Source organism: Polypterus senegalus, chromosome 14, assembly GCF_016835505.1.
Source record: "Polypterus senegalus isolate Bchr_013 chromosome 14, ASM1683550v1, whole genome shotgun sequence".
NCBI classification, from domain to species: domain Eukaryota; kingdom Metazoa; phylum Chordata; class Cladistia; order Polypteriformes; family Polypteridae; genus Polypterus; species Polypterus senegalus.
In genome coordinates, this window is record NC_053167.1 from 10484414 (window position 1) to 10501722 (window position 17309).

General features: G+C 38.3%; 1 protein-coding gene across 6 annotated transcripts in view; it reads right to left on the minus strand.

Moving 5' to 3' along the window:
- ppp4r1l (protein phosphatase 4, regulatory subunit 1-like) overlaps positions 1–17309 on the minus strand; it is a 66368-nt gene that overhangs the window by 33892 nt on the left and 15167 nt on the right. For all 6 annotated transcript variants that reach the window (XR_005630539.1, XR_005630540.1, XR_005630537.1 and 3 more), the window contains exon 2: positions 8855–8896. Coding sequence is in view for 1 of the 6 variants with exons in the window: in XM_039735540.1 (XP_039591474.1) it covers positions 8855–8896 (42 nt within the window). In the remaining 5 variants the exon portion in view is untranslated. The remainder of the gene's footprint in view (positions 1–8854; positions 8897–17309) is intronic.

A 17309-nucleotide genomic window follows, 5' to 3' on the forward strand; every position in this document is an offset into this window, starting at 1 on the left:
TAGCAAGCTTTCCCTAACAGATTTGTGCACAACAGCCAGTATTCATGGCTAATAAACTGACAAAAAGATTAATATCATCATAAAAAGTGCTTCTCAGCACAGAAATAAAGTGTGTTGTGTGCTCCACTTCTGTCTCTGCCGGTCCATGTCAGGTTAGGGCGGCTGTAAGCACCCCTGGACTTCACACTAGAAATTGAACCAAAACCTAAAGCAGCAGACTAGATGGATAGCTTGGTTATCAAACACAGGCCAAGATTCACAAGAGCGGTTTTTGTCTCTCTATTATAAAAAAAAAATCTTTGGGAGGGAGGCTAGGGAGACGAGACGTGATCTTCTCAGAAGACAATTTGAAGTCCCGTGAGAGACACTTTAACTTGCTCCCAGCTCTTAAAACAATGACAAGCAAAACGTGCAGCCTGCCAGGAGCAGAAAGCCAGCAGATGGTCCGACCGCTTCTCCTTCTGCGAGTTCAGCCACCCTAACCCAGCCCTTAATCTCCTCCCCCCACCAACAACACGAGCGGCAGAGACGCTATCTGGCAAAAGGACATCTGCTGTATAGGCTTTGAAATGATCGGGTAGCGCAACAAGCCAGCAAATGATCAGACCGCTTCACCTTAGCATGTGTTCAGCCCCCCACCCCCACCCCCACCCCAAAACACAACAAGCAGAGACACAAAGTGACAAAAGTACAGCTGCTGTACAGGCTTTAAAATGATTGACACGGAGCGTGACAGCAGCAAAAAGACAGCAGATGATCCGATGGCATCTCCTTAGCATGTGTTCAGCCGCTCCCGCCCCCTTCACAACGCGTGCAGGATTATATGTCCTGCGAGATAAATAAAGGACAAGTATTGTTTTTACAATGTCACACGTCAATGACAAGCAAAACACGCAGCTCGCCAGCAGTAGAAAGCCTGCAGATGATCTGACCACTTCTCCTTAGCATGCGTTCAGCCAACCTAACCAACGCCCTCCCCTCCCCACCCCGCCCACCATCCAAACGCAAGCGGCAGAGACACAAAGTGGCAAAAGTACAGGTGCTGTACAGGCTTTGAAATGATAAGGCAATGACACAAGCAAAACACTCAGCTAGCCAGCAGTAGAAAGACAGCAGATGATCCGAGGGCATCTCCCTAGCGTGCGTTCAGACGCACACCCTTCACAACACGAGCAGCGTTATACATCCTGCGAGAAAGAGATGTAACCACGCCCAGAGCCGGAAATAAAGGGCAAGTATTATTTTTACAAAAGTTTTAAAGTAAAAATGAAAATAATGCATATGTCATAATTTCCATGAAAATAATCTCTTTAAATTGGATATCCGGTAAACCAAACCCGGGGGTGGGCGAAGCCCCCTAGTCTTTTAAAGTAAAATAAAACATGCAGACAGGGAAAATAGCTTTCTGCTCTTTTCTAACCCTAATCCTAATTGCTATCCACTCTCTAAACTGATACACGTCTTTTTTTGTGAAACATATTTACATCAGTAATTAAATAAATGTTCTGTTTTTTCAATTAAAATACTTTTGACACTTTTTTGTATATAAACAAACATATACATTTTTTTAAAACTAAACATTAACTACATAAATGATCAGTTAACTAATGCTCTATAGCTTACGTCTAGAACATAAAATTATCCAATTTATAACGAAAATACAAACCTGGAGTAAATCTTTGGTCAATATATAAGATTCATTCTAGCTATTAAATTAGATTTAATTTCTGTTTGAATTTCTCATATATGTCTTAATTATCTGTGTTACAAATAACATCCTAGGTTTACATACTTAGATTGCACGCATGACTGTCAGAACAATCATCACTATTTGAACATATTTCAAATCTAAATAAAAAAATTGTCCCTTTTATTTTTTTTAAACATAGCACTAATTTCAGCTTTGCTATTCCAGAGACACTACGCTGCAAAACTATGCATTTTGCACATCTTTACCTGGAAAAGCATTTTTATAGTTATTTTAGACAGATTATTCTACCTCAATGCTCTGCATTTTGGTTAACAGGTGTAAAACAAAAGATTATAAACATGTCTCCAGCTCCCTAGAAGTACTGTTTTGCTCCTGATCATGTTCAGTTTCATTCTTGAACCTGGGAACCAGATGTACTGTTGTAAAACTGTTAAGCATTCATCACAGCAAACAAAAGCTGGTTTCCTTTTTATTAAACAATAATGGGAAATAGCGGTCATATTTCTGATTTTACTTTTATTATTAAAATGGCTGTATAATCACCATTTTAAACAGCACTTTCAGTGCAAGTAAAGCATACTTTGCTACCTTAACCATCACATATCTTTGAAGGCTCCTGGCCTGACATACAGTTCCTACACAAAGGCGAAATGAAAAATTAAGTTTACATGTGTTATATTTTTGCTGAATTTGCATAGGGGTAAAAGAATCTGATACAGTATAATCCTGTATGCTAGTCTGACTACCAGCACCCACTCTGCAAATTAATCAAAATCAGGCTGCTCTGCACGCTTGATTTATATTCCATAAGGTGTTTTTTTAAAAAACAAAAAACTATAGCCTACATGTCTTTAATTATGTTTTAAAATTTTGCTGTGCAATATTTTTTTACTTAGTAGAATTTTTAAGCTGATGTTAATGAAGGTTCTGCCAAATAAAAAAAAAATGAGGTGTGAATACTTAAAGATCCTTATAATGCAACATTTAATTTTACCAACTCCTTTTGTGTAATGTGAATAGACTCAACGAGCTAAAACCTATATAAGATATAGATGGCCACTGACTTCTCATCTTTTGCACCAGTAGAAAGGGACAGAGCAGAGCAGAGGGATAGAGGAGGAGGCCAGGTGAGCGATTTTGTATGGGATTCATATATACAGTTTTCATGTCAAGCGTACTGGTTCCACTTTCCGATTTCATCATATCGCTTTCAATGCACAGAGAATACTACGTAATAATACGTAATTGAACGTACAGTACAGGTTTTCAAATTTTTTCTTTTAAACAAGTATATGTATATGCTGTTGTAACACTCAAATGTATGGTTTTAAAGCAAATATCATCATTAGATATGAGCATTCCAAAATTTTACTATTTATTATTCTAACACAAAAATAAAATTATTTCAGCAATAAATGATAAAATGTCTATGTTGGTGCATACTTCGAAAGTTTTCTACCATCATACTACATTAGTAGGAAATGGTTTCACAATGGCCCCATGATTAGCACTGTTCACTCTATGTATTGTGTTTGCAGGTTCACTCAAATTTCTTCAGTTTTCCACACACAACACAAAGATGCGTGTGATATATTGATTAGTAACTAAAAAAAAAAAACTGTTCTTGGATGAGTTAGTGTAAGTGTGTGCAGAAGTCAACTCCGTGACAGACTGGTGCCCTTAAAAGGTTTGGTTGTCTTATGGTCGGTACTGCTCCTAGGATGGGCACTGGTGCATTTGACCCTGAATTAAACAAAGTGGCCAGGGATAATGAATAAAAGGGGGTGGGGTTAACTGACTTACTGAATGATCTGGCTTCAGTATTTGTGTTGGCTAATCACCCAAATGTCAAAGCATAAAAAAGACAAGTATTTGTTGTGTACTGTTCTATTCACCACATTTCCATCCATATTCTTATGTATGATGTTTCACCAATCAGCACACCACCTCACCAACCCCCTACCCCAAGACCAACGCTACACGGCAGCCACGTCGCATATGTGGGTTTCACTTTCACCAAATAAGAAATCTATTAATTATCGCAGATATGCCTCTTCATTGGGAAGAAACACTACTTTTTCCTGATGGCAACACGAATTAGACAATCTACAAGTCTCCAAGTTTAAATCTAAATAATATAATATTCAATCTCTTTTCACTGTTCTGTTATTTCACTGAGTAATAATTTCCATTTTTTTGCGTTAATGCGATCTTTACTATCAGTTTTTGAGACTTTCGAATTTTAGTACTTTCATTATCTCTAACCTGCTCTGCATGTGTATCGCTCCAATGCTTCTGAATTCTTTACGACGTTCTATTTTGTCATCTACTCTTTGTCTTTTATTTCTGGCCCTAGGTGTGGTTAAATCTCTTGCCACAAAGTCTTGTCTCGCGGGACGTGAAAGTATCTCTCTGAAAAAGTCACATCTTGTCCCAGGATAAAAAGTCTCGTCTCAGGATTTTTTTATTATAATAAAGACTGTGATAGACGGCTGGCAGCTCAATCCGACCGGGACGTCCCAGAACAGGAAGAGTGGAGAAGAGCAGCTTTTCCAGGAAACTGCCTCCCTCAGGACGATAGGTGGCAGCTCCCATGGACATTAACTGTACCCCAGATTCTGCAGGGCACCATTGGACATGGAGTTTATTTTCTCAGCCCTGTTGGGTGCCACCAGGGGGAGCTCATAAAGGATCTGGGGACTTCTACTTTTCCTACAACCCAGAAGTACTTTGGAGTCATGAAGACGGAAACCCACAGTACTTCTGGGATGCTTGAGGAAGGATGATGTGGTGTTTGACCCGGAAGAAGAGGAGACGCACTTCCAGGTCATGGAATATATAAAGGATTGTTTGAGGCCGGAGTTGGGAGGTTGGGTGACGAAGCTGCTAGGAGTGGAGGATTATTGTTATTGAATTATTATTGAGTATTGTTAATGGAGAATTGTGCAAGTGTGATGCTTTGTGCACTTTATTGAAGAAAATAATTAAACATTCTTCTTGGTGCTTTTATACGTGTGTCCTGGACGTCTGTCTGTTGGGTTTCATGGGGCAACAGCGACCCCTAGCGTCCACAAGACATATATTACATTTACAGCCTATTTTAATTAACTGTGTTTACTTTAAGAAAATGTCTTCAAGCCATAGTAAACAAGCTGTCTGCTTCAACAATTTAGGGCTATGCGTGAGTGTGCCTTGAGATTCATTGTTTCCTCAGCTAGAATTGGCTTTCATCTTTGTCTGTGACCATGAACTGGATAAATGGATCAGAAAAAGGACAAACTATGACTGCAGTTACTTACCAAGTAGCTGCAATATATTTATTAACACAGGCAATTTAAGTAAAATAGTTAGTTGGTGGAGATGGATTTTCTTGCTTATTATAATGAGATGGTTTGCAAAGTGCAAAATGAGTTGTGATCACTAATCAGCTCCCACATATTTAACACTAGATCATATTTATAAAACAGCTTTCATTTTTTCCATCCATTATTCAGTGAAAGCAAATAAAGCAGAAATCTGATAAAGTTTGACATACTGCTCATGCAAGGGCATGTAAGTGAAGCTGATGGTTCACAGAACGCATTTCAAACCAGTTGTTTTTATTTGTTGGTGTGCATTACCTTGATCACTTGTCGATGCATTTTACATTAGAGTTTAACCCTGATAAACAAATACAGGGTTGCTATTTCTTTAAATGCACTAACCATGTTTTAAACACTAAGAGAGACATACAGTCAACTCCAGCTTTAAAAGCATTTAGTATGGAAACAAGAAATCAAGCCTCCCAGCCTAGTTGGAGGAGAACTTCAGAAAGGCATTTCCCAATCTTATACTTGTCAAAAGTGGGTTCAGAAAATGAATAGCAATGATCATTAACAGTAAGAGTAATGGCTTTCTTCTTGCTATCCTGCAATGCTTGCTAATAAAATCAGCAAATTTTTCTTTTTATGCAAATCACATTTTATTTTCAACCAGCATTTTTTTTAAGCTTGCGAACAAAGCAAACTAGTTTTGATAAGGATGAATGTCTGGCAGCCATCACTAGCATTTAGGCATAGTATAGTAAGGTCACCATTTTCACTTACTTTGTGATTTCATTCATGGATGGCACTGAATGTAAATGGTAAAAACAAGCTCTGTCACAGATAAGCAGCTACACTGACTGTGCCATCAGGGAATATAGCTGCTGAGAGGGGAGTAACTCACTGAACAATTACTCAGAGACAACATGCATCTCACAATCATCAGTTAAGTGGTGGCTTTTATGCTATTTCCATCTACATGTGATACCATATCATTATCAAAAACTGTATGTTTAAACGTAAGGTTAACATTCTGTTTATACCCATGGCTCATAATTTAAATAACTTGTGTTTCGTGAATTACAGTACAGAAATATTGCTTCACTGTCATTTTAATTCATTTGAAATTATTTATTAATTTATTATTAAATAAGTAATTCAGCATTATAAATGATTGCAAATTTCTCATTAACATACATTATAGTGTTTTCATTCATTTATAACACAAGACACTCCTATATTCTTGTTCAGTGTTTGCCCTACAATTCTGTACTAATGACAGATATTCTAGCACTGCTGAACAAACAATATTTCATAAAGCAAGTAGGAAAGGACAAATTGATCCATTTAAGTTGATTTAGTATTTAAGGAGTGACTCAACTTAGACTCTCTCCAATGGGGCGACACGCCAAAACGCGATTGACACATCTGTCAAGGGCTACTTGTCCGTCGCCAAAGCAACCGCAGGTTCATAGCACCACACTGGTTTGCAGCACCTCAAAATTTCACAGCACCACAGAATCAATAGCAAGCTCACCACCTCCTCGCACAATGCATCTGCTGCCTGATGGGCGATTCGGGGAACACCAACTTGGCCAGTGACCTGGCCCCCCAGCCTTGCCTGTTTGCTGTGTCTGTGTGTAGTAGAGTGGTAGTTGCCACTGCAATAAATAACCTTACTGTTCCTGTTTCAAATTGAGTAAGACTGATTTTCCTGAAATCAGTCTCAGCCTTGTCTTTTGGGTGCAAGGCAGCGACTCACGGGTCACAATAGCTTAAAATATTTAATTTTCCATCCGTTTACATTTAAAGATGGTGTAATGCCCCAAAATTGGAAAAAAAATCTTCCTTTTCTAATTGCTTTCAAAATATACTTACAAAGCATATACAGTAATTGTAACACTGTTGATCTAGAAGACTAAACAGTTTTCTATAAGTAATAAAAAATCTTGTCAGTGCCCTACTATTATTCAGGCACTAATAAGAACTATGCTTTAACCCATATATTCTTTTGAATTCACATATTCTATTACAGGGTCATTGCAATTTTAAGTTACTTGCAGTTTCTCATCATTAAAACAGTTTTACTTATGAAATAAGCTTATTTTCTTTGTGGTAACCTGGAAATCATCAACCCAATTTTAACATTAGCTCAAGTTACTGAAAACAAATCTCAGCTTATGAGTAGAAAAGCAAAATAGATCTCATCACTCTTTTGATATACAGCTCTTAAAACATATCAACCTTTGTACTTAGTATAAAACAAAGCTAATTAACAACAGCTTTTTTTTTTAGCATTCTGTCATGCAGCTGTCTTTAACAATGAATAAATAACATCATAATGTAAATTGCTGTAACTTTAACCAGCCTCACATTATACCATTTGAAATATGCTTTCTGATGCAACATCTGTTCAGATTTTAGTATTTGGCAGACTGGTGTTAAAGGGATTTTGCTTGTAAAGCAGTACTGGCATTTCACTGGAAATGTTTTGGAAGTATGTTGGTATAAATTCAGCTTTAATTTGGAGACTGACAATAACAGTAATATTATTTAAAATGCCTACAAAGAATAGTTACTCAGTTACTTATGTTACTTGCTGTTTAATACAAGATGTCTGTTCTGGTTATTGCTCCATCTATATTCTATATGGCGGAGTGGTGGCTCTGAGGCTAGGGATCTGCATTGGCAATCGGAAGGTTGCCGGTTCGAATCCCGTAAAATGCCAAAAGGGTCTCTGCTCTGTTGAGCCGTTGAGCAAGGCCCTTAACCTGCAATTGCTCCGTCTTGGGTATGACATTAATCTGCATCCGTCTCTGCATGTAGGCCCTCCAACCTGCAGGGAAAAACTTGGGGGTTGGTGGCAGAATTGGCATAGTTACATGCACTGGATCCTGAGTTGGTTTGTCATGTGGTGGGTGCGGCAATGCACTGTATCAGTGCGTGTTCCTAACCTCTCCTCTCCATTCTGTATATGAATTATGGGTATTTTGATTTGTGCAGTCTCTCGACACTGAAGTGGAAAGTGAAATATTCAGTACAATGGCTACCACCCTACGCACACTGAACAGTCGCTACTGTCTACAAAACAACTGATTTTTTTTTTCTTCAAATAAGACAGAAATTTAAAGATCATTGAAATTCAAGTCAATGCCATTACAGTTCTGAATAATTTTGGATGACTCTGAACTGTGGATTTTGTTTAAGGATGGAGTACCAAAGCTCACTGTGGCTTTAGAGTTAATCAGAAGGTACATGCTGCAGCATTAAAAATATGTAACCTAAAGCAAATAGAATCTTGAAGAGTAAATTATAGGTACATAATACAATGAATCATACCAATATTAATTTATTTACTTTCACTCAAGGGTCAGAAACTGTAAACCTGATGGAATTACAGTATGTATTGTGTTCTTTATTACACTTGCTTTACGTATCACTTACTGTAAAAATAACTGCTTCTAGATTTGTAGCTAACATAACTATATGCACTACTGGTCACTCTGTGGTGGCATACAGTAAAGAATTGAATGGGTGTTCTCAAAGAAAACAACATGTTGACTTTAAGTAAAGAATTACACCAAACAGTAGTAGTAGTTTTATCTGAGCAAAGGAAGCAAATCAAGCGGATTTTCTGACTGCGCGTCACTAAGCTGCTAACAACGAACTTTCATAGTATACTGGACAGTGTTTAAAATTATAATTCTTTCCCATTACATTTTTCCTGTTTCTTTTTTGCAGCAAACTCCTGAAAATTATCATTTTATTAATAAGACAAAATCTGCAAGACAGCTATGATTAACCCATCTAAAATTGATATGGAAAAAATAATCACACTTACAGTCATCTAGGTCATCATGTGCATCCTCAAAGTAAGACAGCCCTGGAGGGTAAGGAAGATTTGATCAATCTTTTATCATAAGATAGGATGACTTAAGAATTCTACAGGCTAGCACTTAGGTACTGTGTTAAGTTTTTTATTTTAAAGGTTGCTGGTCAATCACTTTACAGTAAGCATAGCTTAAAATGAGTAGATATTTTTTCTATAAAACAGATATGGGCAAGTCTTAACAAAGATCCATAGAATTAGAAAATGAAACAGGTTGGTAGAACAAGTAATAAACAGTGAAATAGATAACCTAGAGATTTACAGTAACTTAAAATTATGCAACTCCAAAAACCTGTCGAGACAGGATTAGTTGAGAATTCAAAGCACAGACAATACATCAATACAGCCTAGGTATTGTGTTTCAATTTCTATTACAATGTCACACTATGGCAAGAATAGCAAAAAATAGTACTATAAAAACAGCTGTGACCAAAACTAAATAAGGTTTCTTATAAATAAGAAATGAAACTGGGTGTACAGAATAACACACATAAATATAGACAAGAAAGATATACAACTTTGATAACCAATTTTAAGCATTAGAATGGTGCGGACAATATATCCATAAATAATTAACATAAAAAACATCAACAACAATCATACACAAAAATACTATTTATTGGATATTGGAAAATAGAAACAGGACTTTCAGTTAAACTCTAATAAGACAAAAGTGCACATGAATCAGAAATTCATAAATGAAGTACACATAAATGAAGTAGTCACACAGTTGCAGCATCCTCATTTCTAATCCCACCATTAAAGTCCACATATTCTCCCTTTGTCTGTGTGCCCCGACTTTCTGCCTACCCTACCAAAGTTCACTCTGGCGATTCCAAACCTGCCCTTAATATGATTGCACATACACTGTAATTCTTTATTCTTCAGGACACAATCAAAATTCAGCACTAATATATTGAGATTATCTAGTAAAAAAAAAATATATCCAGCAAAAGTTCTGTTGGTTCTATTCTGTTCATGTTTCCAATTTCAGATGCCCTCCAGGTAGTTCATCGTGTGGGGGGTGTGGCAATGCACTATAATCAGTGCCTGCTCCCAACCTCAACCTCCTCATCTTCCGCTCAAAACAAAAGCTAAAAGGAAGCCAACTTGCATACAGATTATTATTAATATGTGAATAACTTATTGGGAAAGACAAGGAGGTGGGAAAATTGCATATATATATACTCACCTAAAGCATTATTAGGAACACCATACTAATACGGTGTTTGACCCCCTTTCGCCTTCAGAACTGCCTTAATTCTACGTGGCATTGACTCAACAAGGTGCTGAAAGAATTCTTTAGAAATGTTGGCCCATATTGATAGGATAGCATCTTGCAGTTGATGGAGATTTGTGGGATGCACATCCAGGGCACGAAGCTCCCATTCCATCACATCCCAAAGATGCTCTATTGGGTTGAGATCTGGTGACTGTGGGGGGCATTTTAGTACAGTGAACTCATTGTCATGTTCAAGAAACCAATTTGAAATGATTTGAGCTTTGTAACATGGTGCATTATCCTGCTGGAAGTAGCCATCAGAGGATGGGTACATGGTGGTCATGAAGGGATGGACATGGTCAGAAACAATGCTCAGGTAGCCCGTGGCATTTAAACGATGCCCAATTGGCACTAAGGGGCCTAAAGTGTGCCAAGAAAACATCCCCCACACCATTACACCACCACCACCAGCCTGCACAGTGGTAACAAGGCATGATGGATTCATGTTCTCATTCTGTTAACGCCAAATTCTGACTCTACCATTTGAATGTCTCAACAGAAATCGAGACTCATCAGACCAGGCAACATTTTTCCAGTCTTCAACTGTCCAATTTTGGTGAGCTTGTGCAAATTGTAGCCTCTTTTTCCTATTTGTAGTGGAGATGAGAGGTACCCGGTGGGGTCTTCTGCTGTTGTAGCCCATCCGCCTCAAGGTTGTGCGTGTTGTGGCTTCACAAAATCCTAGTAACTGAGCAGATTGTGAAATACTCAGTCCGGCCTGTCTGGCACCAACAACCATGCCAGACTCAAAATTGCTTAAATCACCTTTCTTTCCCATTCTGACATTCAGTTTGGAGTTCAAGAGATTGTCTTGACCAGGACCACACCCCTAAATGCATTGAAGCAACTGCCATGTGATCGGTTGATTAGATAATTGCATTAATGAGAAATTGAACAGGTGTTCCTAATAATCCTTTATATATATATATATATATATATATATATATATGTGTGTGTGTATGTAAAAATAGGAAAAAAGCGCATGAAAAAGTACACTCCTTGATTTTTTATTTTTTTAAACATACAAGGGGGCTTTGCCACCTGCTCGCTTCGCTTGGCAACCCCCATGTTTCGTTTTCCGGATACACACTTTTAAGATTTTTTTTTTCTTTGAATTGTTGCTATTTCATTAGTTTCACTTTTATTTCAGAACTTCTGTTAAAACAATACATTGGTACCTTGGTATACGTCCGCTTTGGAATAAGTCCATCTTAGTATACGTCCTGTTTGGACACGAAAAATTTTGCTTGGTATACGACCTTTGTTTGGAATACGACTCGTGTGTTAGAACACCGTGTGCTACCCTGGTTTACCTCTCTCGAGACGAAGCCACGATTGCCCACGAGCGTCCAATACGCCAGTTGCTAGCATTCAGTGAACAACGCACGCGCTACCCTTGTTTACCTCTCTCTCTCACCACAAAGCCACGATTGCCCACGAGCGTCAGTATGTCAGTTGCTAACATTCAGTGAACAACAAATCACGATTATTTCATGCCAGACTGTTTTGATGCCTGCCACTTGTGGTTGCACATCCTGTTCTGGGCTCCAGTGCATGTCTTACCTCATCTACTCATGTCTGTCAACCTGTGAATGTCACCCTGATGTCTCTGCATTAACATGATTAAAATGAATAATAATCGAATTAAAATAACAACCAGTGAAACATATGAATTTGAAGATAATCAGATGGTTTTTATATTAGTATGACCATCACAATAAAAAAGAAATACATTAAACAATACAAACTAAAGTGCACATAGTCTTTAAACAAAAAAAGTGCATTTAAGTTAACCAAAAAATGCATTGTTAAAACTGAAACACTTTTCATATTTTAGTAATAAATGACAAAATGTAGACCTAAACTATATAATGTGTAAAGCCTAAAGTGCAATGATCAAATAAACACTTTCACAAAAAGTTCAAGTGACGATACAATGGCTTCCGTGGTGCAACGGTAGGAATTGTTGACTTATAATCAAGAGTCCCCCGGTTTGATCCTGACTGCCTTGTATATTTACCGTTATGAGCAATGAGTTGCTCTTATTGTTATTATACAATAAACACATACATTTGATTTGTGTCTGTAACAGCCACTGTAAAATGTACAGTTCTTGAAAAAGTTACATTTTTTACTTTTATTCTCTCAGTCACAATCACGATACATACTACTGTCCGCCAGGGATCTGACACTGTTACTTTTTATCTGAAACTGGGAATAACTGTAGATGTGTGTGGTGTTTTGAGACAATCAAACTGGAAATTCTCAAATCTGGATGGATAAAAGCTGCCTTATTCTTATCTCATTGTCACTTGCTTTTTTTTTTTATTCAGTTTTATTGAGTGTTCCTGTTTATGCTGAATTAGTATGCGCCTTATGGCCTGTGATGTCAAAGCTGCAGTGACAAAAAAACAGAGACAAAGGTAAATATGATATTTGGAATTATTCATTTTATGACCTTATAGTACATTTCGGAAAACATTGTGGCACGGATGCAACATTATTCATTTTCATTAGCCTACCTTCTTGCGGTTGTAATCAGTGACTGCGTTTTTTTTTTTTCTCCCCGATCTTGCCTAGTCTGCACAGGACTCCAGGACATGCAGAGGAAAGAATGTTTCTCTGCAAGGTGAGCCATGAATGCTCTTCTTTCTCAGTGGACCCTGTACATGCCTTGCACAGTACATGTGCTTTGATCGCCGCCAGGTCAAGCTTGTTATAGCACAAGAAACCGGCCACCTGCGTGCTCCTACTAGCACTGAATAAGCTCACACTTTCTGCTGTACTTGTAAAAGCTAGCTTTTTTCACTTTTATTTTCTCAGTCTCATTCACGCTCTCCCTCCCCTCCTGATCTGACCCTAACTAACTAACTAACAGCGCCAGCATAAATTCTCAAGAGACGGTGGCGTCACAGCTCACTAACTAAATAACAACAATAGCATAAATTCTCAAGAGACGGTGGCATCACAGCTCCAGGATGCTTGCGTTTCAGATGCTCATGCATCGCGGTGGTGCTGCGGTGAAAAGAAAGCTCTGCTTTGTATAATCTGCATTCAACTTTTTTTTCTTTTTCGGTGAAGTGATCCCACACTTTAGAAAGTTTCTGTCTCAATTTTTTTTCCATCTCCTTCCCCCTCCTCTATCTGACTCGCCACTGCAACCACGTTTATTTTCCTCTACGTTCTTCTTCTCCTCAGACGTTCTTCTTCGTTGGTAGGACTGTGTGCAGTCATGACAAACAGTAACAAATGATACTACCCCCTGACATTCATGAAGTACATTCCAGTTGCAAAAACCAATGTGGTTCTTTGTGACTGGAGCCTCTATTGAAGGTTCTGTTTAAGACGTATCGACATTAAAAAATCCACGTTGACAATTTTTTGTAGTCGACGTCCTCGATTACGTCGACTAATTGTTGCAGCCCTATCTTTGAATACGCAAATCAACATAAATATCCCATTACATTCAGTGTTCTGTGAAATGACAATGGCAAATGCAGAGGGGAAAAAGAAGAATTTCAGCGAATACCAAGAGGAGGCAAGGAAAACGTACTATTTGTTGGTTTAAGCAGTGGTATAAACAACAAAGGAAGATGATCGAGTGACACAGAGTGGCGGAGAAACTTTAAAGTTGAAGTTCAGAAAGCCGCACAGTACCTGAAATAAATGAGATGTGGTCAGATATCAAAGTCTCTGTGAAAAGGCAAGTCATAGCCCACTATCTCAGTGTCATAAGGAGGTGTATTAGGGTACAGAGAAAAGAAAAAAAAAAATAAGAACACAGTAGAAATGTCAACTTTAATCTCAAAATTTCCACTTTAATCACGTAGTTTATTTTGTCATTAAAGCAGAATGTCATAAACTTCGTCTTATAATCTTTTAATTTACTATTTTCTCAAATCCCATGGTAACTAAAGTAGCAAGTTGAATGCTATGTGTGTGTGTCGTATTCTATGTGTTCTTCTATGTACTCTGTGTGTGTGAATCACTACGTGTTTCTTAAATTGGCTTCCTCTTACACCGACAGGACACAGAATACATTACGTTCATGATATTACAGCTCTCTGAGCAATTTAAATACTAAGATGTATAATTGATATAATTTTCATGATAATAGGAATTAAAGCATGTATTAAACATGTGTGCATGGTGGCACAGTGGTAGTGACGAGCTGGCACTCCGTCCGGTGATTGTTCCTGCCTCCTACAAGACGCTTGCTGTGCCGTCCGCAACCCTCAATGAAATAATTTATTGGAGCAGTACTGTCTCTTTCAAACATACAAACCCCCAATTCCTGTCCTTCCTTTTCTTTCTCCATGCAACCAATCATCACACAATTAGCTCTTTAATAATTATCACGCCATCTGTGAGCTTAAAATATCGATTCTTCAAAAGTTAAGGAACTTTGAAATTGCTTCATAGTATATGTTTAATTACTCACTCACTCCATCCATCCATCCAGGGTTACGCCAGTTCCAGCAAGCATACAGTGCAAAGCAGGAACAATCCCTGAACGGGGCGCCAGCTCATCGCTACCGCTCCACCACCGTGCCCACACATTAACAGTATACCTTATTTAAATCAAGTTAAAAATTTATCTGTATAATGTAATATACATACTTCGCAATATATTGAATTGTAACCCCTGCATGATGATACGTATCGTCTCACAAAATTCTTGCCAATACACAGCCGTAAACAGATGCCTTAAACTAATAAGCAATATGCGGTAAATTTCAGTGTATTTCATAAATCCGCTTTAGGGATGTGAATCTAAAAAATAAAGGGAAACTACACAATAACAGTAGCACTGCTTTGATGCTGGGTGTAACCACTTTGCAAAACTGAGCCAAAAATTTGCATACACAATGGACTGAGCAGGCATGAGAATATGCGTGGCTTTATGCCAAGTTTAGTTTTTATACATCTCATTGTGAGTGTGGGAACAGGCATACGCAACATTTTTGTGCATATGCACCATTTATACATGAGGCCCCTGATCTTTGCCTAACTGATCATGGGTGCGTTTCCTTCTTGCCACAATGTTCTTTCTGGACAGCAAAGGTTTCCTCCTGGCACACTTCTCATGTAGGTCTAATTTGTATTACCTTTTCCTAATAATAGACACATGCACTTTGATATCAACAGTGGCAAGATCTACCTGTAAGTTCCGTGATAAAATTCTGGAGCTCTTAGAGACTTCTTTTAGCATCTTGCGCTCTGCTCCGAGGTTGAATTTTCTGGGAGCATCTGACTTGGACAACTTGGCAGTTTGAAATATCCTCCATCTGCAGATGATCTTCCAGGCAGTACAACAGTTTCTAATTGTTTGGAAATCTTTTTAAATCCCTTACTAGAATCACAGCCACAGGCATCTACTGTATGATCTTCTTTCTGAGGGCCTCAAATAACTCTTTTGATGTATAATATAACAATAACAAAGTGCAAACCAAACTAAAAGCCCTGAGGTTTATATGTGGATGCCCTACCAAATTATTGAACTCAGGCGTTTCAGACACACTCACTGCTAACACATGTATAAAATCAACTGCACAACCTTGTTATCTCTATTGTCAAACACTGGCCATCGAATAGGTAGTACTGAAGAGCTCAGTGGTCATAAACCTGAAACTGTCACAGGATTCCACCTTTGCCATAAGTCAGTATATGTAATTGCAACTCTGATACATCTGCCCCAGTCAACTGTGGGTGCTATTACTGTGGAGTGGAAGCGCCTACAAGCAACAACTCATTCACAAAGTTTTAGACTATGCAAACTCCCAGAGTGGGCCTGCCAAGTGCTCAAGTACATAACACATTTAAATAAACTAAAATCGGCTGTCTTCTATTGCATCACTTAAAACAGAGTGCCAAACTGCCTCTGGACACAACATCTACTAAAAACTGTATCAGGAGCTTCACAAAATGGTTTTTCATGGCCAAGCACCTGCACACAAGACTAAGATTAATACGCAAATGCAAAGAATTAGCTGGAGTGCTGCAAACCGCAGTACTATTGGACTCTAGAACAGTGGAAATGTGTTCTCTGGAGTGATGAATCACATTTTACTATCTGCAAGTCTAATGGAGGAATCTGGGTTTGGTGGATTTCAGGAGAATGCCACCTTCTGGACTGTAGAGTTGCCTACTCTAAAGTTTGATGCAGGAGAGATCATGGTCTAGGTCTGTTTCTCAGGGTTTGTGTAAGGCTTCCTGGTTCCAGTGAAGGTTACTGTTAATGCTATGCATACAAATTTTAGACAATTATGCATTTTCAACTTTGTGGCAACAGTTTGGAGAAGACCTTTTCTCTTTCAGCATGACTGTTCCCATGCACAAAAAGCCAGGTACATAAAGACATGGTTTGACGAATTTGGTGTGAAAGAACTCGATGAACCGTAATGTCGACTATAAACTATGTTTTCTCATCCAACCACAGTACCTAAATTCAAAGCTCTTTTGGCTGAATCAGCACCAATTCCCACAGGCATACTAGAACATCTCTTCCCAGATTATAGCTCCAAAGGTGGATGGGTTAGGAGGACTAATGCCATTGGTTTTGGAATGGGATATCCAACAAGTTCATATAGGTATGAAGGTCAGATGTCACCCATATATACTGTAGTGACTCATATTCCCAGCTACAAGCCTGTTATTAGACTGCAACCAGTTATCACCAGAATAGTGGAGCTTGGAGGCTGAAATGGCTCTGAATGACAGCTTCTAAATGACAAGACTGGGAAAAGATGCACAAGTCAAATGGGGAACAATATTCAGGGACTCTCACTGCATCACCAACTATATTAGCTTTTGTGTCAAAACAATGATACCCACAAAGACAGTATTGTGTTGCTTTCCTAACGAGCCCTACAATTCTAAGGGTCTAAAAGGTCTCCTGAATGAGAAAAAGACAGCATTCAAATCCACTGACAAAGAGGCTCGGAAGAACATAGACTGCACCCCAAAAGCTGTTAAGTCACGTGCCTATAAGAACACTTTCGCAAATTTACAAAAACACTTGGAAGTAAGATGATTTTTAAACTTGTTGTGTGCTCAAAATACTTTATAAATAACAAAAAAAATAGTTAGTTGCACTGAAAAATACCACAGTAAATTTCTGATAAC